Raw genomic sequence first — 24,286 nt, 5'->3', positions numbered from 1 at the left:
GTCGGTTGAAATTCCTCGTGATGCGCAGTCAGCTGGATTGTCTTCTGTTGGTACAAAATTCCAATTCTCTTAAGGAATGATGCTCTTAATCTTGGCAACTCGTTTTGCAACGAAAGTCTTCCATTTCCTGGGGATGTCTATAATCCAGGCGAGAGTCACTTGTGAATCGGTCCAAGCAAAGACTTTGGGGTTGGGAAAACGGCTGCCATTGATGGCTTCTTTCACTGCTCGAGACAATTGTGCTCCAAGAAGTGCTGCACAGAGTTCTAAACGTGGGACACATAAAGTTTTGATTGGGGCAACGCGTGTTTTGGCTGTCAGCATTTGTGTGTGCACTCAATCGTCCATTTGCACTTGCACGTAGACAACTGCGGCATAGGCTGTGGTTGAGGCGTCACAAAACACATGAAGCTCCAAAGATGACGAAAAAGGTGCTGCAAAAACTCGTCGCTCAAGTTTGATCTTCTCCAGTTCTTTGAGTTGAAGCCGAAATCTTTCGTATTGTGCTAGGATGATTAACGATAGGGTTTCGTCCCAGGTCAACTTGTCCATCCAAAGTATTTGCAAGAAGGATTTCAACTGATTTGTTGTTGGTGACAACCATCCGAGTGGGTCAAACAACTCTGTGACTTCCTCTTTGTAGTGGGAAAATCCTTGTCCAGGCAACTGTGCAGGTGAAACGATCTGGAAAAGGGCTCCACTTTATTCCAAGGGTTTTGACTGCGTAGTCGTTGCTGTTGATTATCATTTCTTCTGAAGTTTCGCGAAAACTGGAACGCAATCGCTCAACAAGTGACGAAACAGTTGATGTCCATTTTTGTATATCAAAAAAAACTGTTTTCAGTGTTGAGATGATTTTGTCCTGTAATTGAGTTGCGTGCTCAACATCTGAGGCTCCTGTTAGCAAATCGCCCAAATACATGTCGTTATTGATTGCAAGGCGGAGGTTGCTGTTGGTGCAACTGTCTGCTAAGGCTTTGAGAGTTCTAATTGAGTGGTGGGAAGATGATGCTATTCCATAGGTTACTCTTGTCATTCTGTATGTTTTCACCTCTGTGTCATTTGGATTTTTCCACAAAAACCCTGTAAAATCCATGTCTTCATCGTCAAGCTGAACTTGTCGGTACATCTTGACAATGTCGGCAGATAGTGCTACTTGACGGAACCGAAAACGAATCAGCATTCCAAACAGATCCTTTTGAAGTTGAGGTCCAACCAAGAAAGGGTCGTTTAAAGATACTCCACTAGCTGACTCAGCTGAAGCATTAAAAACGACTCTGAGTTCAGTTGTTCTGCTGGCGTCCTTGATGACACAAGGATGTGGCAAGTAGAAACAATTTGTGGCAGGCATTTGAATTTTATTTCTGGGAACTTCTTCCATGTGTCCAAGTTGAATGAATTCCTGAATGAACTGACTATATCTGTTGTATACATCAGGTTGTTTCTCTTGTCGGAAGATGAGGCTCCGTAGTCTTCTTTTCGCTTGATGATACGAGTCACCCAGGGTTTTGGAGTCTTCTTTGAAAGGGAGTTTCACAACAAACCTTCCTCTGAGTTGCGTCGGGTGGTACTTTTGAAGTGATCGTCGGATTTCTGTTCTTCTGATGTCCCTTGTGTTGTTGTCGGAATTTCTTCAATTTCCCAGAATTGCTGTAAATTGTCTGGTTCTGAACAAATGAAAAAAGACTGAAGTTGAGTACTCTTCTTTTCAAGTGGGCTCTCACGTCCGATCACGAGCCCACCAAAACAAGATAGACGGTAGGTAATTGGCTTTTGAGGCTCCTTTATTCTGTTGTCTCCAATCATCAGTTCTTCATTGTGTCCTGCTCCAATTATCAAGTCAAAGGTGGATGGCTGCTTGAAGTTTGGGTCCGCAAGACTGAGGTCCTGAAGTCTTGTCCAACCGCTGACATTCACGTGATGTGAAGGCAGATTGCCGGTCAATTTGGCTAAGATGGTTGCTCTGATGTTGATGAAGTCTTCGTCCTTCGTTTTCAGAATCAAGTTTACTGATCTTTTGCTTTTGTTGACTTCTTGAACTCCGAGTCCAAAAACTCGGCCGTCGGCTTTTTCTTTTTTCAATCCAAGGCGTTGTACTGCATCTTCCGTGATGAGGTTGCTATGGAATCCTGAGGCTAAAATTGCTCTAATATCGGTTGTTTTTCCGTTGTTGTCAACTAAAACGATTGCGGTGGGAAGAAATACTTCTTCTTCTTCTTCTTCTTCATTCTGCGACTGTGCTGCGGCTGTAAATTTTTCTTTGTTTTTGTTGACTGTTTTTCCTGCTTGATTGCTTGCTTCTTGTGGTGACGTGCTGCTAGTTGTAACTGTTGGCGCTGTTGAAGCTGTCCTCGAGTTGTTATTGGCTTCCAAATGTAAAAGACTGTTGTGCTTTCGTTTGAATTTCTTACAAGTTGAACTATTGCAATGTTCACCTCGATGTCTAGGGCGTAGGCAGTTGAAGCAAAGTCCTTTTGTCTTGATCAACTGAGCTCGGTCCTGTACTGAAAGTGCTTTGAAGCTTTGGCATTGATAAATTTTGTGGTTTTCGTCGCAACATTCACACGTTGTAGTCGCTGATTTGGCTATATGTGAATGAAAACTTCGAAGCTGTGGGCTGCTTGTGGGCTTCTTGTCAATGACTGTTGCTGACTGCTGTGCGCCTGCTTCAAGGGCGCGTTTTCTTTCTTCCATGAAGTTTTTCATATCAAGATAGCGTTGGGGATTTCTTCCTGGTGTTGAAAATTCCCAACATTTTCTCGTTTTGGCGGGCAATTTCTCTGCAATGAGGTACACGAAAAAGATGCCCTGATCGTCCACGGGCTGTCCAAGGTTGCTGAGCGCTAATTTTAGTTATTCTATTGTCTCCATGAGATCTCGAAGTGCCTTTGGGTTTTCATTTGTTACCGGCTTGTGTGAAACTATTGCCTGAACATGGGCTCGTAGAATCAGACGTTTGTTGGCGTATCTGTTCCTCAGGATGTCGCATGCTGTACTGAAATTTGCGTCTGTGATTTGGAGAGAGGTCAAAAGCTTTGCGACGTCTCCTTTCACTGATGTTTTTAGATACTGCAACTTTTGGCTGTCTCTTATCTGGCTGTTGCTTGTCACTGCTCCATTGAACTGGTCGAAGAAAGACGTCCAATCCTTGTAGTCTCCACAAAAAGTTGGCAATTCCAGCTTCGGCAGCTTCACGTTGGTGATGGACGGTGGTCCAGTAGCGAATCGTGGTGTTGAAGTTCTGGCTGGGTTTTTTTTGCACATGACAAAGCGGTTGATTAGATCAACATGTTATCCTATCTTGTCTTAATCTTCCAATTCTTTGGTTTCTTCGTCGAGTCTGTCGGTGTCATCGATCAGGTTTTGAATTTTCTGATTCATGTCTGACAGTTACAACTGTTTTTTTCAACAATGTCGAGATTTGTTCCAGTCGTATGAGCTCCTCTTCACTGACATTTTGTCCAGGTCTTTCTGTAATTGTTTTGGCTTCGTTGTTTAATCTGGTTGCAACGGTGCGGTGGGCTGTTCTTGACTTTTTCAATCTCTCGAGGTTTTCTGTCATTGTTGAAGACTTTTGTTTGGCAATTTGTCCTTTGTCTGTGGCTTTGGTGACTAATTAGTTGCTTTTTCTTTGCTGTGTCGTTGCCTTTGCTCTGTTGTTCTTTGCTGTGTCTTTGTCTTTGCTGTGTTGGTCTTTGCTGGGTCTTTGTTTTCGCTGTGTCGGTCTTTGGTTTGGGTGTCTTTGATGCGGATGATTGTTGCTAGATGTAAACAAAGAAAAAGCCAAAAAGAACCCCACTATCTGTCCCCTCGACCAATAAGACAACCGAAAAACACACGAAAAACTTCACAATTAGTCTTAGAACCGCAGAGGGGACGATTAATGCTACCTAGCGTGACGGTTTTGCCCTCCTTGGTTTTAAAAAATTGACTCAAAAAACACTTGACATATATTTGTTTCCCCACTAGATAACTCTTGTTCCGGGACCCGGGTTATTCAACCTGTCAGTAAATTTAAGTTAATCAACTTAAATGAACTGAGGGTGGATGGTTATCTAGTGGTTATCCGGTTTTTTTATGATTAGTATATTTTTGATACCCCAACTTAGCCTATCTTAGTCTTATGTACCTCCCCCGATAGAGAATCTAATGTCTAATGTGAGCTGTTCCTAAGCGCGTGCGTTTACTCACACTAATTCTAAGGTATATCCTATGATTATATTCGGCGGACCAGAAATGAATACAAGTTCATTTCAATATATTCGATTACTAATGAAGCTCTGCTTCAACGCTTTTTTCGCTTATGTATAGCTTTTTGAATCCAAACGGAAACAAACTTGTCGTTTTGAAAGTTACATTTCTTGTGACTTTGTTAGGGCACGTGTTAATTCTTGGTTACAATTTTGTTCAGACCTTGAAAGTTCTTTTGACATTGAACAGTGCAAAAAAGTCATCAGCCCAACTCTGGTAATAGCTTACTGAATATAATGCTAAGGTATTAGAGCTTGGAAGACTCGAAACTACTATCTCCAGAACCGGGGTCAGGCATGCTACTGTTCAACCAAAGCTCTGCTTATGTTAGCCTGATATACCACAAGGTGAGTTATTACAGAAAGATGAGAGTACAACTGACTTGAAAACATCAATTCTTACTTTAAAAGAATTTGATTTCTTACAAAGTACAGAGGACGAATTGCATTAGCGATTTTATTTGAAACTGAGTTCTAGTGATCTACAAAGGTTTGGTTTGAATCAATTTGTACTCCCAGATACCGACAAGCATGCGCTGGTTTCATAACTTCAATTTTGAAAGTAAACTCTGAATGCGAATTAGTATGATTGGTAAAGAATAGCATCTCTGTTTTATCGGCTTTTAAAGTTAGTTGATTCTCTGTCAGTTATAAGTCTATTTTTCGATTTTTCGTGGAATAACTTCAAAAATTTCAACTTTGCATATAATACTACTGTCATCCGCAAATTGAACAACATAAAATTCACCGTTCTCTCTTTGAGAAAAATCGTTGACCTATAAAAGAAAAATAAGAGGCCCTAATACAATTCCTTGTGGAGCACTATGATTAATGGTCATTGTGTCTGATAAGTCAATACCCAATTACGCATTGTGTTCAATTTGCGAATAAAGATTTGAGAATTAAATATTTTGATTGAGAGAGATTGAAATTTTGAGCTTTCTTCATAAAGATCATATGTGGAATTAAATTGAAAGCTTTTAGAAATTGAAATATCTAAGAAAACAGCACAACTGTGTCCTTGTTATCCTCCTTATTTCTTTTTTTCCATTAAAATAACATAGAGCATCAGCAGAAATTTTTCTAGATTGGAAATTGAATTGCTCTTTGCTCAAAAGCGCGTATTTTTTAAATAAGTCCACTAAATGATAAAGTAAGTCTTCCAAAAACTTTCGCAAAATTTAAGGTACGGAAAATGTACCATAATTAGTTAAAACTGATATACCTCTTTCAGTGAAAATTGATGTGATGTTTGCATCCTTTTTAATTGTTCAAATAGTTGTTTTTCTCTAATACAATTGTTAAACATGATCTCAAGATTTGTTCCGCAAGCATAATTTCCGGGTTTCAATGCCCACGTTTGTTGCTGATGATTGTCATTAACTTATTGATTTCCCTAAAAGTAAAAAGTCTAAAATTAAACTCTTGAATTTTGTGTTCTATTGTTTGATGGAATAATCTGCCCTTTGTAGATGCCATTTTTGTTGAGAACTCTGTTAAAAGCGTTGCAAATTGACTTTTTGTTTTTCGTTTTCTAACCTTTTCCATCAATTTCAGTGATGTTTGGACTGTTTTTTTTTCAATTTTTGTCAATGAATTTCCATATCTCTTATGAGGTTTCGATTTTCTTATAAAATACTCTGAACATTGGTTCCGGCTTCTTTTAACTTTCAACTTACAAGGTTGTGATACTTTATTAATGACACAAATAATTCAACACAATGTGTCAATTTGTAGTTATTGAAGTATCGATGATTCTCGGCAACTAACATTTAATTTCTTTTGTCAATCAAGCCTATATGCAGTAATTTTTTTTAATATCTGAAATTTAATTTTTCTCAGTTGGTGCGTTTTTCTCGAGCATTGTCTAAATAATTCTGTTAAACTCTGCAAACATTTCATTGCCGTTTTTTTAATAAATTGTTCTCCAATTTGCAAGAGGAGGACTTCTTATGAACTTTTCATCGGCAAATTTTTTTGTATCTCTTCTAATAAAATAGTTTTGTTTTTCTTCGAACGAAAAAAGTTTGCTCTGAAAATAAATTATATTTTTTTATATTATTTTAAAAAAAATGAAATATATTAATTTAAATGTAGTGTACACCAGGCAGTAGTTATTACAATTTGAAGGAATTCCTCTGGCCACTTTTTGATAGAGTACCGGGTGCTATCATTGAGACGTTGACGCTCAATGCACGGAATCTTGAATTCATCCAATTGGTGTCAGATGAGAGCATTGTTTTTTGGACTTGATTAGCCTATATGCAAACGTCCCAGTTAAGGAATCAATTGAAATAGCTTCAAATAGCCTGTACATTGATGACCAGGCCCCACAGATATCAAGATCAACTTTGAAATTACTATTGGAGCTAGCTGTGACAAATGTTTGTTTTAAATGTAATGACCGATGGTTTCGTCAGGTGGATGGCTTAGCGGTGGCAGATTCACTTGCAGTAACTCCTGCAAAAATTTGGATGAAATCATTTTAACATCAGATCAAGTCAACGAAAGATATCGTTAATAAGTGCCTACAATTGATCTTGAAGCCTGCCCTGAATGCAACCGTTGAGCCACTTAGAGAGGAAAAGCAGTCGAATGTGAGATAAAAACAAAGTTTGTTTTATGTAAAAATCCGCAGTATTGATGATCAATTTTACGTTTACGTGCAGTACATGGAGTGGTATTGTATTGCTCTAATTGTCAAAAAGTTAACAAGCTAGGTAGTAAACCAGAAACTAAAAGAAAATTGTTCGAAAGTTAAGTAGACGATATATTTTCTACCGTAAATGATGAACTGGTGAGGTTATTCAGAAACTTTGACCCCCTTTATAAAAAAAGGAATTCACAATGGAGAGGACAGACGAAAACGGAAATTCAGCGTTTTTAGACTTGAACATCAATGTAAAAAGCTGTAAAGAAATCAATTGTGTGTTGTACAAGAAATCAAATGATACGGGAGTTTTCTTGAATTTCCGTAGCTGTACATTAATCCAATATAACAAAATATTGTTGAAATATTGTGTTCGCCGCGTTTTTAGAAGCACCAGCAGTTGGTAAAAATTTTGACAAAGCTCTAAAGGAAAAAAATGGTTAAAAATCAATACCCTTATGGATGGACTTCCAGGCTAATCAACGATGCTTTACAAACAAAAACACTTATTCAAATCTAAACTGAATAGTGGTGGCGGGAAAATACAACAGAGGAAGCAGAAACCATTGAAATACAAAAAAAAAACAATTATTTTTCTCGCAGTACCGAGGTAACATTAGTCTTCAATTGCAGCCAAAATTGAAAAAATGTAAATTGACAACCATCTTTACCACGCGAAAGCTGAGAACTTGTTTAAGGTCCCTGAAGTCTACTTTTCATAGCAATCTGAAAGATCGTGTGGTCTACAAACTCAGTGTTGTGGATGCAGGTCCAACTATTTCGGCCAAACTTGTCGATATTTGATCACAAGAAATTCGGAGCGTCAAAAAATGTTTCATCCTTTGGAAACATGTTGTGGAATGCTGTGGGGCTGTAACAACTTTCAAGGTACCCAACTTCAAGACTTTCAAGACATCCTTGCGAAGATACCGAAAAATTTGTGACCATATAAGCTCTACACATTAGCAGACGCAGGCCACAACTAAAAATGCGGGACGAGTACAAGAGCAGGTATTTAACACTGAAATATTAAGTGCGAAAGCATGTTATGCCTATACAATTTTCCGAAATGGCATTCGAGCAACGTTAATTTGATCCGAAAACCGAAAATCTACAATTCGAAAGATAAGGACTCATATTAACAGGTTTAAGGTACTATTAACATTTTCAAAAACTTTGAGGTGAAAACCTGTCGGAGTTTTAGTAAAATTCCAAAATGTAAATGGATAATCAAGCAACGTTACTCTATAATGAACATTTGTAAAAATTTAAGTTGACAAGTTTTCAACTCCTGATGATGCAAGTCATTGCTAAAACGTTCGAGATATAAAGCAATTTAAAATCGATTTTTAACTTTTTTAGCTATAAAAAGGTAACCACGCGAGAAATTTGAGTCGTGCTTTGCAGGGCACTGAACAGGCAGGCATCCATTTGGATGCTATTATAGGTAAACGTTCAATTTTGGTCATGTTTGTACGACGAGGCATTAACGCTTGAGAGGCATATATCAGTATAGGCACAATGTTTGCATGCATTTAGCTACTGTATATCTTTACCTTCATGTACCTACTGTATTTCACTTGGCTTAAGGTACGTTTCAACTAGAAGAAGGCGCCTATGGCTTTTGGCTATGAACAGTATCTATCAATTCTGTCGAGATCTTCAATATCTGGATCATTCGAAACATTCTTCGTTGTATATTCTATAGAAAAATTCAGGTGCCTCAGTTTTTCCTTATACTTTAGAGAAACGGTTCACCGTACAATCCGTAATGTTCTCCTTTGCAACTTTTCTGAGGGAATTAAATTTTTTTAGCCATGCATTCTAAATTTCCGCTAAATATTCAAGATGAGGTTGTTCCAGAACTGTAAAGAGCCCAACAAACACTTTCGGAGTCAATCAGAGTGTACAACCTAACTGTTTGCGGCATTGAGTTGATGTACAGGATAAGTAAAACAGGCCCACGACCGAACCTTCAGAAGTTTCGCTGCTCACAATCGTCCAATTCGAACAAGCTTCATTAAATATTACTCGCTGTTCTCTACCTACAGCATCGGCTTATGCCCAATCTTATTTCTATTTGAAATGAATTAAGCGTGGTATTCTGTGAAGATACGAAGAAGAAGTTGAAAGAATAATCCGCATATGCAGAATACAAAATTAATAAATAAAATTAAGATTAAATAGAGTGGTCAGCGCGGATAAAAGATTTGTGTTCAATGAAGGAAAAAACTCCTAATCTGGTCAGTAACAAATATCTATTATATCACCGTGGTAAATAAACCAAGTTAACAAGGAATTGTCAGTTTCGTTGATATTGCTGGACACCCAAAATTTGTATAATCAAACGTCTATTTCATTTTCTTGGCATTTAGTGTTAATCTATACTAATGACCCTCAACTCCTTAATTTTTACTACAACTATTCTATATACTTGTGACACTCAAACTGCGCTCTCTTAGCAAAAAAAAAAGAGTGTACCGTCAACCCAAAAGTCAACCAAAACTTTTATAAACATTTCTTGTTACATAAACGAATTATTACCCCAGTTGAGACGTCGAATTATGAAAAGACCGTGGTCGACCAATATCGGGTATAGAAAGACAATGGTCGACCGATGTTGGGTATGAAATGATTTTATGTTGACGCTAATAGTCGTGGTCGACTTTATGTGTGCCCTTATGTTCATGGTCGACTTTAGGTCAACCCTAATGGTCATGGTCGGCTTTAGGTCGACCGATATGGTCAAAGTCAACTTTAGGTCAACCGATATGGCAATGGTTGACCTAGAGTTTTGACAAATACGTTTTTGCATATAATGTTGTTTCAGGTGTTAATTGTTTTATTTCAGTTTGCAAAAAAAACTATGGCCAAAGACAAAAAATATTTTCTTTCCAAATCTTTTTTCGAGCCAACATATTGTCCTTCTATTTCATATCATTGACATGTTTCTAGTGCATCTGATGCTATCTTTGTACATACGGGGTACTCAACACTCAGTTTAAAGTACTCCTGAACCCTATGAGCAGACTTAAGGTCGACCGTACTGGATATGAAAAGACCATTGGTCGACTTATGAAAAGAGTTTAAGTTGACGATATCAGATATGAACAGAGTATTGGTGGACCAATATTGGATATGAAAAGACCGTTGGCTGACTTATGAAAAGACTTTAGGTCGAATATCACTAAGGAAGCCGACCGTGTATTTAAGTTAGGGAAATTACCCCCCCTGTCGACTTTATAAGTCTTTTCACAAAGTCGACCTCTCAACTGGGGTATATACAAATTGTATGCAGTTTTCACATAAAAGGTTCTAATATCAGTTTTCACTGTTCATAATTTTCACTGCCTCTTCAAATCCAAATGGTTTTACTCTTATCCGGTTTCACCATTGGTCAGAAATTGGTCTGCCCGATCAATGATCTTGAAGAACTCTTCAACAACACCCGCATTGGTGTGTTTCATTAAGCTCATTGTGGTCTAATGTTTCCTAATTTGTTCTTTAGAAGCCGAAAAAACATTTCTCAGTGGGCTTCGTTTTAGCACTCTCATTTTTCAATGAATTCTTTTGTCTAACAAGGACAGTATATTGTGTTTGATAATTTGTTAATTGAGGTTGAAGAAGAATAGGAAGAAGATAAGAAAGTAATAAAAATCGAAGAGGATTTGGTTGTGATTTTTTGGAGAAGTGCCCGGTTTTGGGAACTGTGTATCGTCAAACGAAACTGAGTTTCGTTATCTATGCTTGAAATTAAGAACTTGAGCGCGATTCTGCGGATCACAAAAATTCCAGGAGACCCGAATTTTGAGCAAAATTTCGAGATAATATCTTCTGAATAATAGTTTTGGATTGATAGCTTCGTACACAAAAAAATTAGCTATTATTTATTGGCTATGCATTTGACACTTGTTTTACCACTTCATTTTTTTGCGCGTTTCTCGCATTGCAATATCGTTCTGATGTTCAAATGATGCTGGTATCGTTTCTTTTTTGAAGGGTTCCAATGGCAGTCGTAAAATTTTCGAACTTCGGGACAAACAATGCGTCTGAGATTATACTTTTGTTTGCTAATATAGCAAGTTTGAATTGTGTTCACCTTTTTCTCATTGAAGAGGAGAGTCCGGTTTAGGCTTTTTCCAGAAAACGTCTATCTGAAGATGGTTTTTTGTTGTCATTTAATGGCTGCGCCCTGTCGTGCGTAAGATTACTTAATCTGTAATTCGCAGTGCAAAACTGATAAATGATTGTTTTAAAAATTATTTTTGTATTGCTAGAAGGTGTTAATGTTTTATAAAACAGTTTCTTGGGTAGATGTTAAAGTGTTCATTAAACCGTATTATTTATGAATCCGGTAGTTATTCAACAAGGTTATCAGGAAGGTATTTAGGTATTACATTTACAGTGTATTGGAGGTGAGTGGTTAGGTATTTTAACACTTTCTAGTTTGGTGTTCATTATTTTTACTGATTATATTATTGTTGTTTGATTTCTTTTAATATATATGTCTTTTCATTTTGTTTTAATATTCTGGGGATATGCACAGCAAGGGTCGGGTTAGGAGGCTGTATCACTAAATGTAGAATACTGAATGTACATAAGAGTGGTCGTACATAAGGATAAATGTTTGATTAGTAAAATGCGAAATGTAAAACTGAATATCAGTGTACACAATTGAATGTTTATCTATGAGTGTACGATGAACATATACACATAGTGGGGTGTAAGGTGTGAATATTATACATATTAAGGTGTGAATGTTAATATTCGAAAATTTGAATAAGATGTTATAAATTATAGCATAGTGATGTAAGGAAAATGAGAGATTATTGGAAAATGATAAAAAAGTTTTATCTTATAATTATTTTAATGTTATTTTCCTTTTACGGAGATTGTATGGTTGAGTGGTCCCTGTGTCGGGTTGGTTTATTTCTGATTTTCGTTTATCAGTTAATTTTGGTTGTTTTAACGTTGGAACTTCTGTTGTGAGGAGGTAGTTTTGCAGTTCTAATTTTATATGTTTCTTTTTAGGATATTATGGTACAATATGATTTCTGTGTATTGTTATATGTTCTTTATTGTGGTTTTTTAATATGTATGTTGTTTCCGTAGGTTTATCTACAATGAGGTACGGTACTGTTTTTAGTGGTAATAATTTCTTTGAAACTCCATCAATTTGTTGTTGATTTGTTATCAATACAAAGTATTTTTCTCAAGTGGTTTTGCTGTTCTGAATCTGAGATTCATTTCATCTGTTAACTTTTCTCTGTTTTTTAGAATTTTTGTGATAGTCTGATATGTGTCATTGTAATGTTTTTCTTTATCAGGGAACCATTTGGCGTATGTTCCTTTCTTTAGTTTCGCAATCTTTGAGTGATTAAATTGTTTCTCTAGGTGAGTGTGTGTTGGTTGTGTGTTACATGCACTTGTTTCAGTTGGATTGCAGTTTCCCATTTCGTCTGTTGTTGTTCCGAGTTTTATCTTTGTTGGTTTTTGCGGTTTTTGATTAAAAACGACTCCATATGGTGACATGCCTAGTCGTGTTTGGTATTCTGTATTGTATGCATAGGGGGAGAATTTTGTTTTTCTTGACCAATTATTGTAACTTTTATTTAGTAGTGTTCGAATGAATTGTCCAATTATTCTGTTCCTTCCCTCTACTAATTCGTTTGTCAAAGGTGCTTAAGTTATACTTGGTTTTAATTTTATCTCAAAGTAATTACATAGATGTGTTAACTCTGTGTTAAGATATTCTGATCCGTTATCTGATCCTATTTCTTCGGGTAGTCCGAAATTCATTAACCAATATTCAAATAATGCTGTAAATGCGTATTGTGCATTATTTTTTGGTGCACACATTATCGTTGCGTAATGTGAGAAAGCGTCAACTATGACAAATATGTAGTTATTTCCCTCAGATGTTGGTTTTATAGGTCTTTTTGTATCAATCATTATCATTTTGTTGAAATATGTTTTTGTTGATGCTAGTTGTTCTTGTTTGCTTTTTGATTTCGTATTCGCAAACATTTTGTTTGTTTGGCATTGTATGCAATCGGCTATTAATATTTTTATCCGAGTGTTAAGGATGGAAAATAGTATTTTTCCATTATATTGCGTTTTGTTTTTTCAAGGCCTTTGTGACCAACTAGGTCAAAACAATGATTTTCGTAAAAGGTACACAAAGTAACAGTGTTATTGTTAAACAGATTTTTTGTATTGATTTCTTACGTATATTTATGACTACTTTGATTATTCCAGATGTTTCATCAATTACGATTGATTTGAATTTTCTAAAGTAGGCGAATAATCCTTTGTTTCCACGAATATCCATTGTTACTCATTGTGGTTTATTGTTATGTTTTTTTCCACATTTTTAATTTGTGAAGTACAGGGTCTAAAATTTGTGTTTCTTTAATTAACTCTTTTGTTATTTTTGTTTTTTCGTCGTCGAAGATATCTGATATTTTCGCATCTTCGTAATCCATCTTTTGTTGTTTATTAATGGTATTTATCAATCTGAGATAGTCATCGTCGTGATGTGTTGTATATGGTCTTTTCTGATTTTTCTCAAAAATGAGATCATCTTTTTCTACAATTGGGGATTGCCAATTTTTTATTTTTGGTTTATATCTTGGTATCAAATTTGTTTTAGTTTCTGTGTTGTACTTCTCATATGAGATTGGGTGATATTCGTTCTTATCAATGTTTATTTCAAAGTAGTTTTGTGTATGTTAGCTAATACTGGGTAAGGTGTTTTTTCTGACTTTTCGTCATTCGTGTTATTACATATACTGTATTGGCATTCTAGGTTGTTTGCAAATGGTGTTTTTGCGAAAAACAATTTTATGTTTTCTAGTATTTCCACTGTTATATCACGTGTTTTTGTAAAATGTTCTTCATCAAATGTTCTACTCAAAAGATCAGGGAGGGCCAGGTTCTTTCCCTCTGTCCAAATAATGTGTAAGTTAGGAAATTTCATCAGTATTAATTGAAATCGGTAAACTCTGTGATTTGGTTTAATCTTCTGAGTAAAAAGAAAAATGATTGGTTTGTGATCTGTAAATAGTTCAATTGGGTGGCCTGAGCCTGTTGGTAAAAACTCATATTCTGTTAGAGCGAAGATTATTGCTGAGCATTCTCGAATTAGTGTGGAAAGTCGTATTTCTATGGGTGTAAATAGTCTTGAATTTGCAGACACTAATCTCATTTTCCTCTCAGTGGGATGTTGTTGTAATAACGCTGCTCTGATGCCTGTATCTGCAGCATCTGTTATTGTATAGAATGGATTTGTAGTATCAGGCATTGTTATCTCTAAATTGTGTGTTATTGTTCTTTTCTTTTTTTCAAAGATTGTTTGATATTCCTTTGTCCATTTGAAATCACTTTCTTTGTGTAGAAGATTATACTATGGTTGTAGTGTTAGTTGCATACCATAGACATATTTTGCAAGGAAGTTTATTGTTCCAAGGTTTCTTTGGAGTGCTTTCATTTTTGTATTAACGTTTAAAGCAGTATTGTTCATTGCCAATTGTGAAATGAGTGTATCTCATTGATTGTTCGTCTAATGGTATCTGGTTGTACGCACTATTAAGATCAGCTGTTTTAAATATTGTTCCATTTATTCGTGTTAGGGCTACATCAACAGGTTCAATGGGCCAGTTGCATTTTGATTCATCTATCATGCTATTCAGGTATCTGGCGTCTAATACTATTTTTAAGGATTCTCATTTTCGTAATAATATTACTGGATTTGTGAATGTGTTTCCCGTTGATAGTTGTTCTTTATTGACAGGTGCAATGATGTCGTATTGTTTTAAATACGTCTAAAGTTTTTGGATTCTTCCTCTAAAGTGTATTGGAACTTTACTGATTCTTTGTTTTTTGAATATGGCGTCTTTTTTCATAGGAAGGTTCAATTTCACTTTTGTTTTTCCGACATCGAATTTTGTCGTTGTGTAAACTTGTTTATATGTTAACCTGATTGTTATTACTTTTTCAAATTCTTCTTGCGTTAAGTATGAATGTTGGAAATCGAACACTTGGATCAATTCTTTGTCTGTTTCTGTATATTTACTAATATTGAAATTACATTTGAAATTAGGTTTTCTTTCAAACGTTGCGACTTGTTCAATTGTTTCATTTTCTTGTATATTCAATACTTCAGTGATGTCATTTTCGTTTTCATATGTTAGATAATACAATTCTGAAAAAAAATCTATCAAGTTTGCCTGGTACATTTCTTCGTTTTGTTTTTTGAATGTGATGTTTTGATACATGAAACCAATTAATCCTTCGTTTATTGTTATTTTATGTTGGTTATTATTGATTAAGAATATGTCGATGAAGTGTTCTTTTTCTAGTGACAGATCTTTGATATGTGCGAATTATAAATTTTGGTATTTGTTTATTGGTTCAAAATAGTGGATTGATCCGTAAACTGTTTTTCCACTTGATTTTTCCATTTGTTTGAATATAGGTATTGGAAAGGTTATACATTTATGTTGGTCCCGTTCAAAATATATCGGTTCTTTGTTAAAAATTGGATATAGTCGAGAATAGTAAGGATACCCTTTTGTGCTATTCATGAAGAAAATAATATTGTTATCTAAATTGTGTTGGTATTGATTGTTAGCTTATTCGAATTTACATTTGTGGTTTCTATATATTCTTTGAAGAATGAAGTTACGAGAAAATTATGATTGCATTGTGTTATATAGAAATAAATATTAAAATTGTATTGAATTTATTTCTGCTCTTTGATGTTTTTCGGGAGTTAAATTTAGTGTTACTGTTCCGAATGTTTCTATAGTTGTATTATTGGCTGCTCTAAGTGTTTTGTGAGCTCTTTCGAGGTGTATTTCAGGATTTTTGTATTTTATTTCATTCCATGTATCTTCGTTTAAGATGTTTAATGTTGCTCCTGAACCTAAGAGGAAATCATTTTCCAATATTGGTTTTTGTTTTGTAAAGTCTGTTACACTGGTACATTGGTAGTATCCAAGTTGGGTTACTTTCTAGTGTATTTATTACGGTTTTGCATGTATCTTCGTGTGCATTGTAGAATTTATCTAATATTTCTTGATATTCATTAGATGATTCTGATGTGTAGTCGTTTTCATCGATTCCTGGCGGGTCATCTTTTTGCGTTTGTGCCTCTATGCTGCTTATTCTGTTTTTATTGTTATTGTTGTAATTATTCCCATCTGTTCTTCGATCTCTTGAATGGTATCTGTTGTTCTGTTCCCTGTTCGATGAACTTCTTCTATTATCTCTGTTATCACTGTTCGAATAATGTCTATTGTTACTGTTTAATCTTTGTCTGTATTTATCACTTCTGTTTGAGTCTTTGCTGTATTGTCTTTGTCTGCTATATTTATTGTTTTTATAGTTATTATTATTATTTCTGTTGTATGGCGAGTTCTGTCTCGAATTACTGCGATTTGTGTATCTGGAGTTTGATCTGTTATTATTGTATCGTCTATAGTGATTATTTCGATTGTAACTGTTATTTGTACTTCTATTGTAATCGTTTCTATTGTAACTTTCGCTTCTATCGTTGTGATTGTTATTAGATCTTCGATATCCTTGGTAATTTCTGTTATCTCTACTACTTGAAGTATTGTTGTACCCATTCCGTCATTGTGATCTATATGGTGTTCTGCTCCGTGAATTATTATAGACGGGCGATGTTGATGGTAGTTGTCGTCCATTGACATTGTTTGAGTCAATTTTTCTGTTTGGTAAGTTCTGGTTATTTCTCATGTGTCCATAGAATGATTTATCTTTTGGTCGTGTTATGCTTTCTTGTCGTGATCTTTTAAAGCATCTGCCTTTTGTGTGTCTATGTGAACTGCAATAGCGGCAAAAGAGTGCAAACTTTGATTTTCCTTTAAAGTTTTTTCTGTCACATGTGTTACTAATTCCGTTGATTACGTTACAGATTGTTCCTTCAAAATGTTCCAAATCCTTTTGGTTAAGATCGTTGATATTATTACAAGCTGCATTCATCTGTTTTAGATCTTCATTGACTGTTGATCTGATTGACTTCATATAAGCTTTTGTGATTATTTGTTATCGTTCTCGTTAAGTCCATTTGGTCTATTTTATTAACTAATGTTTTAAAGGTCATTTCGGGTTCTCTTGCCGTTTGTTTATGGTTTGCGTGTTTTTTCGAAGCTGCTGTTTTTAATTCGTTATCTAGACATCTAATGAATATTTGATTCATTACACTATTTCTATAATCTTCTGTAAAGAGCGAATATGCTGTCTTTACGAGTGTTTCTATTCTCAATGCTAATGATCGTAACGATTCATTCGTGTTTTTGTAGTTGTTGCAAGACTATTTTTGCTTGTTGTTTTGATTTTTCTGAGTCGAACGTCTGACAATTTTTTACAGAGTATTTTGCAATCCAATTTGGTTTCACTTGGAAGAGTGGAATACCACTTTTGACCAGGTCCTTGTAATGTGTGTAGAATTAAAGCTGCTCTTTTTACTTTCCATTGGTGATGTCCTGGTTTGTTTACTGGTTCTATGCTGCTAATAAATATCATTGCTGCCACAATACTGTTAAAGTATTCTTCAACAGTGTTTGCTGGGTCGGTACCATCAAATGGTCTTATTGTTCTTGGTACTGAACCACTACTTATGTTTTGTTCTATTTGTGGTTCTTCATTTATACTCATTGATGTCAATTGTTTATGAAATGGTAATGGAGGTTCTGTAACTGTTGTTTCTCTTTCTTCAGTTATGGTTGAATTAGTTCTTCGTGTTTGAGTTTCTGGTTTTCTTTTATGTTGTATATTGTTGTTTTCTAAATTTCAGGTTTCTGTTCTTATATTATTTTGTCTATTAATGTCGTCCAGTGTTCTATTGAGTCTATTAAACATTGTTTCAAGTGCTTCTTCTTGTTTTCGTTCTATGTTTTCATGTATCTGTCTTAATTTATTTTCTAAATTATCTATTAGTTTGTTTGTATGATTTGTTACTTTTCCTGTTATTTCGTCCTTTAATTCTCTATAGTTATGGTTTTGGTGTTCCAAGTACATATCTTGATGTTCACGGTTATAAATCAATGAACCAATGTAAGTATTATTTTCATTGTAGTGATTTTGTGTTTGAATTTGATCTTTTTCTCTTACCCTTTGGTTTACTGATGGTGGTAGACATTTTCCTAATTTAAGTTCTTTGTCTTCTGTATCCGAAATGTATATATCATCATCAGGTGTGCTCTTTTGATATCCGAATAGATTTGATGTTTGTCTGGTTTTATTGCTGATTTTTGTTTTGACTGTAGACTTGTATTTACTTGAACATCTTTTGGCGTTGACGTTGATGTTAGGCTTTTTGATAAATTAAATGATATAGTTCCAGTTTGTCCTTGGTCATTAATCTTTACATAATTATCTATTCCCTCTATGTAATTCAAACTGTCTGAGCTTATTTTTAGTGTACTTTCAAAGTGTGGTGAATAGTACTCACGGTTCCAATGGTTCTTGAGTTCATCACATAGATTAGCGATTTCTTCTTGAAATGTTTCTCCAATTTATATTCTTTTGTCATTAATGTGCTCAAAATTATCTAGCCAAAATAAGAATGTGAATTCTGATATAATTCTTATTATATCTGATTTTTTGCTGTGTTCAGTTCTGATTTGAGTTCTATAATTTTTGTTAACCATTTGCTATAATTTATTATGTCCATTCGGTGTTTGTCATTTACCGATGTTATTGGCTTCTGTTTTTTAGTTAAATAATTTGTTGTATTTCGTAATATTTCGTATGTTGTAGTTGGTATTGCTGTTAATTTTGTTCTATCTTGTGATTCTTCATGTGTTGTTAAAAATGTTTTGAACATATTAGGTAGTGTTGTTTCATTCTGAAAGTTATAGAAGATTTTTTTGTTTGCTTTTTTGTTTGTTAAGGTAAATGTGTAAAGTTTGTTAAGTTGATCTCTATCTAATAATATTGTTGGGATGTAGTGTGCCAAACGATTTCTATGAATGTTAATTTGTTGTATATGTTTTGTTTCTTTGAGGAGGTTATTCTTCAAAATTATTATTATTCTATAAATAACTTTGCGGTTTTTTGCGGGCAGTCGTTAGCAATTGTAAATGGTGTTAGGAAATGACTGGTAGTTATCTGTTGTTGATGGCTGGTTGCCATTAAAGTATTTTTTATATGTTGGTTAAGTGATCTGATTATCAATAATAATCCGTTATGGAGGTTTAGAGTTTTTGGTTTGGTTTGTTTTAGTTCGGAACGCGATCAACTGGTCGCACCAGATAAGAAGTGTCTCGAGTAGCGTTACCTTGTGAGGTTACTCCATTGAGGTCTTATGGTGTCTCAAGACTATTGGATAATCTTATGGTTTACCTGACCAACTAAAGTTCTATATCTCTAGCCTGTCACTCTTCTATCTGAGCTTCAGTAGACAGTGCACGGGCCCCAACGCTAAAGTTTGACGTATATCTCAAAACTAAACAAGAGCGGAGTAGAGCGAGAGAAATATATTTTATTATTATATCAGGTCTGACTCTGATCTGTACCAACTAAGGGGTAGAGTGGAAGGGAAAACTGGTAAACATTTACGGAAAGGTATTTCTACTTTTTTAAACAATCAGAAATGAGTATTTCAGTCTTACTTTATTTTCATAATAAATTCTTCTTTTCTATGTTGATTGTCAATCAACATTGACTCCAACATGTCAACTTTTACAACAATCTCCCCTAGTGCCATTTAACAGATAACACGGCCATATGAACAACCGCAGGACCCCTTTTTAGTAATTCAAGCGCAACAAATTGATCAAGTTTTTTTGAGAAACCGTGAAACACAGATCGGTTTAGAAATTTTTACTGCACAGAATCAATCGGAATTGCAAGTTCTTTCCACTACAAGAGATAATATAAGTGGCTAACATACAGTGCCGGCAGTTGTCAGACCAAAAACAAAAATTCATGAATCCCGAGATGACTCTGGAGATTTTGACATCAATGTACAAAGTCTCAATGAGCAAGTGTGTCAAATTCAAACTCAAAACGTACAGCAAACCGCAATGAGTACAGAAAAGATTCACAATTATCAGTTTCCTCTTGGTACTATGGCGGAAACTACGATATCTTCTCAAGTAGGGAACAGTTATCCCAAAGTACCGGTGTCCAATTCTCAAATGAATACTCAAATAAACCCTTGTACTTCGCAAAACCGAATGACGTCAAACGAAAAGTGGAACAATATATATGATGCAAATGGAGAGCTGTTAAACCATCCTTTTAACATCGTGAACTCAGTCGCAACGAGGAACATTGCGCTCAATACAGAAGATCAGACAGCTGGAAGCTCAAAGTCATGGCAGATTTTACACCATGAGATTGAGAATAACATCGAGCCAAATAATTTTGTACAACAATACAAGGCAAAAACAATTAATGATTGTAATTCTGCACCGGTGAAGCAGTTGCTAGGTCAACCAAATTCAGGCAAAAAGAACACAGATCACTCACAAATGAACCACAGACCCCTGCCACAACGTTTTATAACAACAGCAATAACTACCAAAAAGAAATTTCCCAATTGCCTGGTCCAACAGTTGCAATTTATAATGATAATAGCAACCCAAAACCTTCTCATTTGGCTCATTTACCAAAATTTCTGCCACCACCAGTTCCAGACAACCTAGGCAAAAGCTATATTGCCGACAACGTTGTAACTAACAAGCAAGCAATCAAACTACCACCACCGTAACTGCCGCACTTCAATGGCAACCCTCTGCGATACCATGAATGAATTAACAATTTTTTTTCTATGGTTCATAATAGTACTGGTATTACTGACACACATTGGATCACGTATCTCCAGAACTCAGTCTCTGGAAAAGCAAAACAAATCATTGAGTCGTACTCCTGTAAACCAGCTTATTATGAAACAACTCTAAATGAACTGATGAACCATTTTGGAGACCCAAGTGTTGTAGTGGGTGCCTTTATAAATCAACGCGAGTCATGGCACGCCACTGATTCAAATAATAAAAAAATCATTTGTCGCATTCTCATACTTTCTAAAGCGCTGATTTCAAACATTTGAATACCTTGGCTTCCAGAGTTCCACATTGTTCAAAAAAGCGAAAGAAAAAGTGCCTTATGATGTTCTGTTGAAATGGACGGAACATAGGCTCTTAACAACAGCTGAACCAGCGTCACTTCGTTCCTTTCAACAATTTTTAGAACTTCATGCTCAAATCTACGATACCATCAATCGCGAGCAAATCTTTGCGTCATTTAAACAACAACAAAACAACATAGACAACGTCAAAGACTTTAGTGTTCCGATGGCTCACTGTAAACCGTCATCACAATTAAGTAACCAAACCCTATTTGGCAAAGACAAATCTAAAGCTGATTTGCAGCCTGCAATTAAACCACAAATAACCACTTCTAATAGGGAGTGGTCATCCTCGGTGACGATCTCAAACAACACGAAAACCAACGGAAAACAGCAAAACAACCGACATTGCCCCCATTGCAATAATAACCATTTTTTGGCAACTTGTCCCGACTACCAAAAGCCATCACCACAAGACTGATATAGAATCGTTATCAAAAACAAATTGTGCACGAATTCACGAAATATTTGAGCAATAATCACCTCAGAAAAAATTGTTCTTCACAAAAAAACTGCCAGTCCCGCAACGGCCTACATCATTCTACCCTAGACGACCCTTCAAAACAAAAGAAAGGACCGCCAGCAGCATTCTCCACAGAATCTGCTCCTTTAGTCCTACTAAGCATTCATCAAATGAAGTGTCACCAAGCCAAAACAAACAACAACACTGTTGCTATGGACAATCTTTTGGTAAAACGAAAGAATCAAATACTCAGAGGAGTAACCTCGATTCTCCTTCAAATAATCAACGCCTCTGCGTAAATAAAAATCTGTCTCCTCCGAAAGACTGGCTTGAACAACTACCGCTGATGCCGGTGTCTTTGGTCAAGGGCAACAATGCCTTTGATACGTATGCACTCATAGATCATGGCAGCCCGTTCACTTTCTTGCTTGACACTATAACAAACTTTCTAGCACTTCCATGCGAAGCGTAAACATCAACTAAACTCCAAAGAAATCATGTGCATACAGCACGCCAGCAATGAACGTCACACCAGCCAACATATTTGAGTTGAATCAAATATGTGACACTTTTAGTAATCTCCGCCAAATCCATTTCCCTCACGTTGTTGGTGGCAAAATTGGAGCCCTCTTAGGTGTAAACACTTTTGCTGACACTCATCCAATCGAAGTAATACCCGGAAACATAAATCAACCGTTTGGTGTAAAAACAAACTTAGGATGAATTTTAGCTGGGGAGTATGAAATTTCTCTCAATCCTTCAGAATCTACATTTAACCATCACTCAACAACAACCAAACTATACGTTTAGCATGTTTCAAGACAGCAGACGGAAGAACCACATTTAAGTGAATTAGTCGAGCAATTCTGGAAAATTGAAAATGAAGGAATCCATGAAAACGGTTCTGTTCTTTCAGATGAAGACCTGAAAAGTTTTTCCGAAAACTATCTGACATAACTCTGAGCGATATGAAATTGATTTTCCCTGGAAAACACTTTGCCTTTTGGAGAACAACTAATACTGTGCTTTTAATCGACTGCAGTGCGTGGAGAAAAGACTAGGTAATAATCCCACGCTGCAAGAAAAATACGATAAAACGCTTTCAACAGATTTAGTGAAAAATTACATAAAACCAGTCGAAATGACAGAACGTGAACCTAAAAGAAATTGGTACCGGTCTCATCATCTTGTTCAAAATCCAAACAAACCGGGAAAACTCGACGGGCGTCAAATGCCGCTTCAAAGTATCGAGGACAGTCATTGAACAGCAACCTCCTAACGTGATCAGATCCCTTGAACAGCTTACTTGGCATACTGCTACGTTTTCATGAGCAGAGGCTTACATCAGATGTCCTCCACACCATCATGGTTGAGACCGAAAGTATGCTGAACTCTCGGCCACTTACTCATGTGGCTGACGTACCAGACAATGAAGAAGCCATCACCCCAAATCATTTTCTGGTGCAGAGACCTTACAATTCACTGCCACCAGGAGATTTTTTATCAACCATGCCAGCATCCTTCAATTTCCGGAAAAACGTGCAGCAGCTTATGAGCTACGTCTGGAGACTCCTAGTTAAAGAATACCTTCCCACTTTAACGAAGCGAAGCAAATGGTCCGAACAGGGTGCTTCGTTGAAAGTCAATGACCTGCTGTGGATCCTCAAAGACCTCACTCCGCGTGGGATATGGCCTCTGGGACGAATTGTGGCAACGTTGCCTGGAAAAGATGGATCTGTATGCGTTGTCAAGCTTACGGTACGTACGTCCGACCCGTTGCCGGTCTCGCACGTGTTTCGGCTGATTAGCCGTTTTTTGCTCACTTTTTTCTCGGAACGGAAATCTAGTCAACGCCAGCTACCCTCTGGTCTCTTGGTTGCATCATTCACCCCTTCTTTGGTTTAGATGATGGGTTTCCTATCCCCGGAGCCTGTTGATGATGCATCAATTCAAGATGGCCATTTATTATCATCTATACCTCTAAACTTTACATAAAGTTTGAAAAATTAGGTGTTGTTTACTCTATCTTTCCTTCTCTCTAATGTACACTCTATCTCTTTTTTTCTCTCCCGCACTCAACGGATTGATAACTAAGATCACAATACCGCTTTATGAGTAGTAAAAAAAACGGTTTCAACAATTGTCTCGTCATTGCTTCTCGACCTGTTAAAAGAAAACTTGAAATTTTTCAAAAAGGTTTTAAATGTTTTGAGGATCAATTCTGCTCTATTAGATTTGGACTAAAAGATTTTAAGTCTACTGCCGCAACTTGCTGGCACTAAAAGGTTTCGCATTTTTCCAGCACCAATCTGTAACGCTATTTGTAGAATATTTCGGTAAAAGTTTTGGGTTTATCTAGCACTACCATTATAACGCACTTAGGCTTTAAAATCAGGATACAACAGTTATATAAACATATTAGTTCGAGTGCCGATTCATCGTATAAATAATACTAGAACCGAATAGTGTTGCTCTGTGCAGATGACCCATTTTGGACTCGTTGTTTGTTAGTATTTCAATGAAAAAAGCGATTTGGAAAATTAATAAAACGATCCTGCGACCGTACCATGACAAAACATTCGGTAGTGATTAATGGGTTCCCAAATAACTGTAGCTGTAACTGCAGGGTTGGGGCGCAGTACCTCGATTCAATGTCATATTTAATTTTAATGTCTTTTTTGTACATTTTTTCTGTTTTAACATTTAGATTTAAAGTTTATTTGATGTTTGTATAAATCTATGCTCTCTCTATCATTCTCTCT

General features: G+C 36.0%; 4 protein-coding genes across 4 annotated transcripts in view; all 4 read right to left on the bottom strand.

Moving 5' to 3' along the window:
- Positions 1–24,286, bottom strand: part of LOC142351029 (proto-oncogene vav-like) — a 198,412-nt gene that overhangs the window by 71,971 nt on the left and 102,155 nt on the right. The window lies entirely within an intron of this gene.
- LOC142350945 (uncharacterized) lies at positions 337–1,381 on the bottom strand. Its single transcript, XM_075402969.1, has 2 exons — positions 887–1,381; positions 337–684 (listed from the first exon to the last, which is right to left on the bottom strand). The coding sequence occupies exons 1-2, from the start codon at positions 1,379–1,381 to the stop codon at positions 337–339; spliced, it is 843 nt and encodes a 280-aa protein (XP_075259084.1).
- Positions 1,534–2,706, bottom strand: LOC142350943 (uncharacterized). Its single transcript, XM_075402968.1, has one exon. The coding sequence runs from the start codon at positions 2,704–2,706 to the stop codon at positions 1,534–1,536; it is 1,173 nt and encodes a 390-aa protein (XP_075259083.1).
- On the bottom strand, positions 2,854–3,264 carry LOC142350942 (uncharacterized). Its single transcript, XM_075402967.1, has one exon. It carries the CDS (start codon positions 3,262–3,264, stop codon positions 2,854–2,856), a length of 411 nt encoding a protein of 136 aa, XP_075259082.1.

The sequence above is a fragment of the Convolutriloba macropyga genome, chromosome 12, assembly GCF_964194025.1.
Source record: "Convolutriloba macropyga chromosome 12, txConMacr16.3, whole genome shotgun sequence".
In the NCBI taxonomy this organism is placed as follows: domain Eukaryota; kingdom Metazoa; phylum Xenacoelomorpha; order Acoela; family Convolutidae; genus Convolutriloba; species Convolutriloba macropyga.
Note: the sequence above shows the minus strand (reverse complement) of the source record. Positions and strands in the feature narration are given on the sequence as shown.

What these genes read in the sequence shown, in the direction of transcription:
- LOC142350945 (XM_075402969.1), bottom strand. Translation starts at nt 1,381, where the DNA reads ATGGAAGAAGTTCCCAGAAATAAAATTCAAATGCCTGCCACAAATTGT. An exon ending in TGCTAACAGGAGCCTCAGAT is followed by an intron (nt 685 to 886) that starts GTTGAGCACGCA and finishes GCCCTTTTCCAG; the next exon opens with ATCGTTTCACCTGCACAGTT.
- LOC142350943 (XM_075402968.1), bottom strand. Translation starts at nt 2,706, where the DNA reads ATGAAAAACTTCATGGAAGAAAGAAAACGCGCCCTTGAAGCAGGCGCA.
- LOC142350942 (XM_075402967.1), bottom strand. Translation starts at nt 3,264, where the DNA reads ATGTGCAAAAAAAACCCAGCCAGAACTTCAACACCACGATTCGCTACT.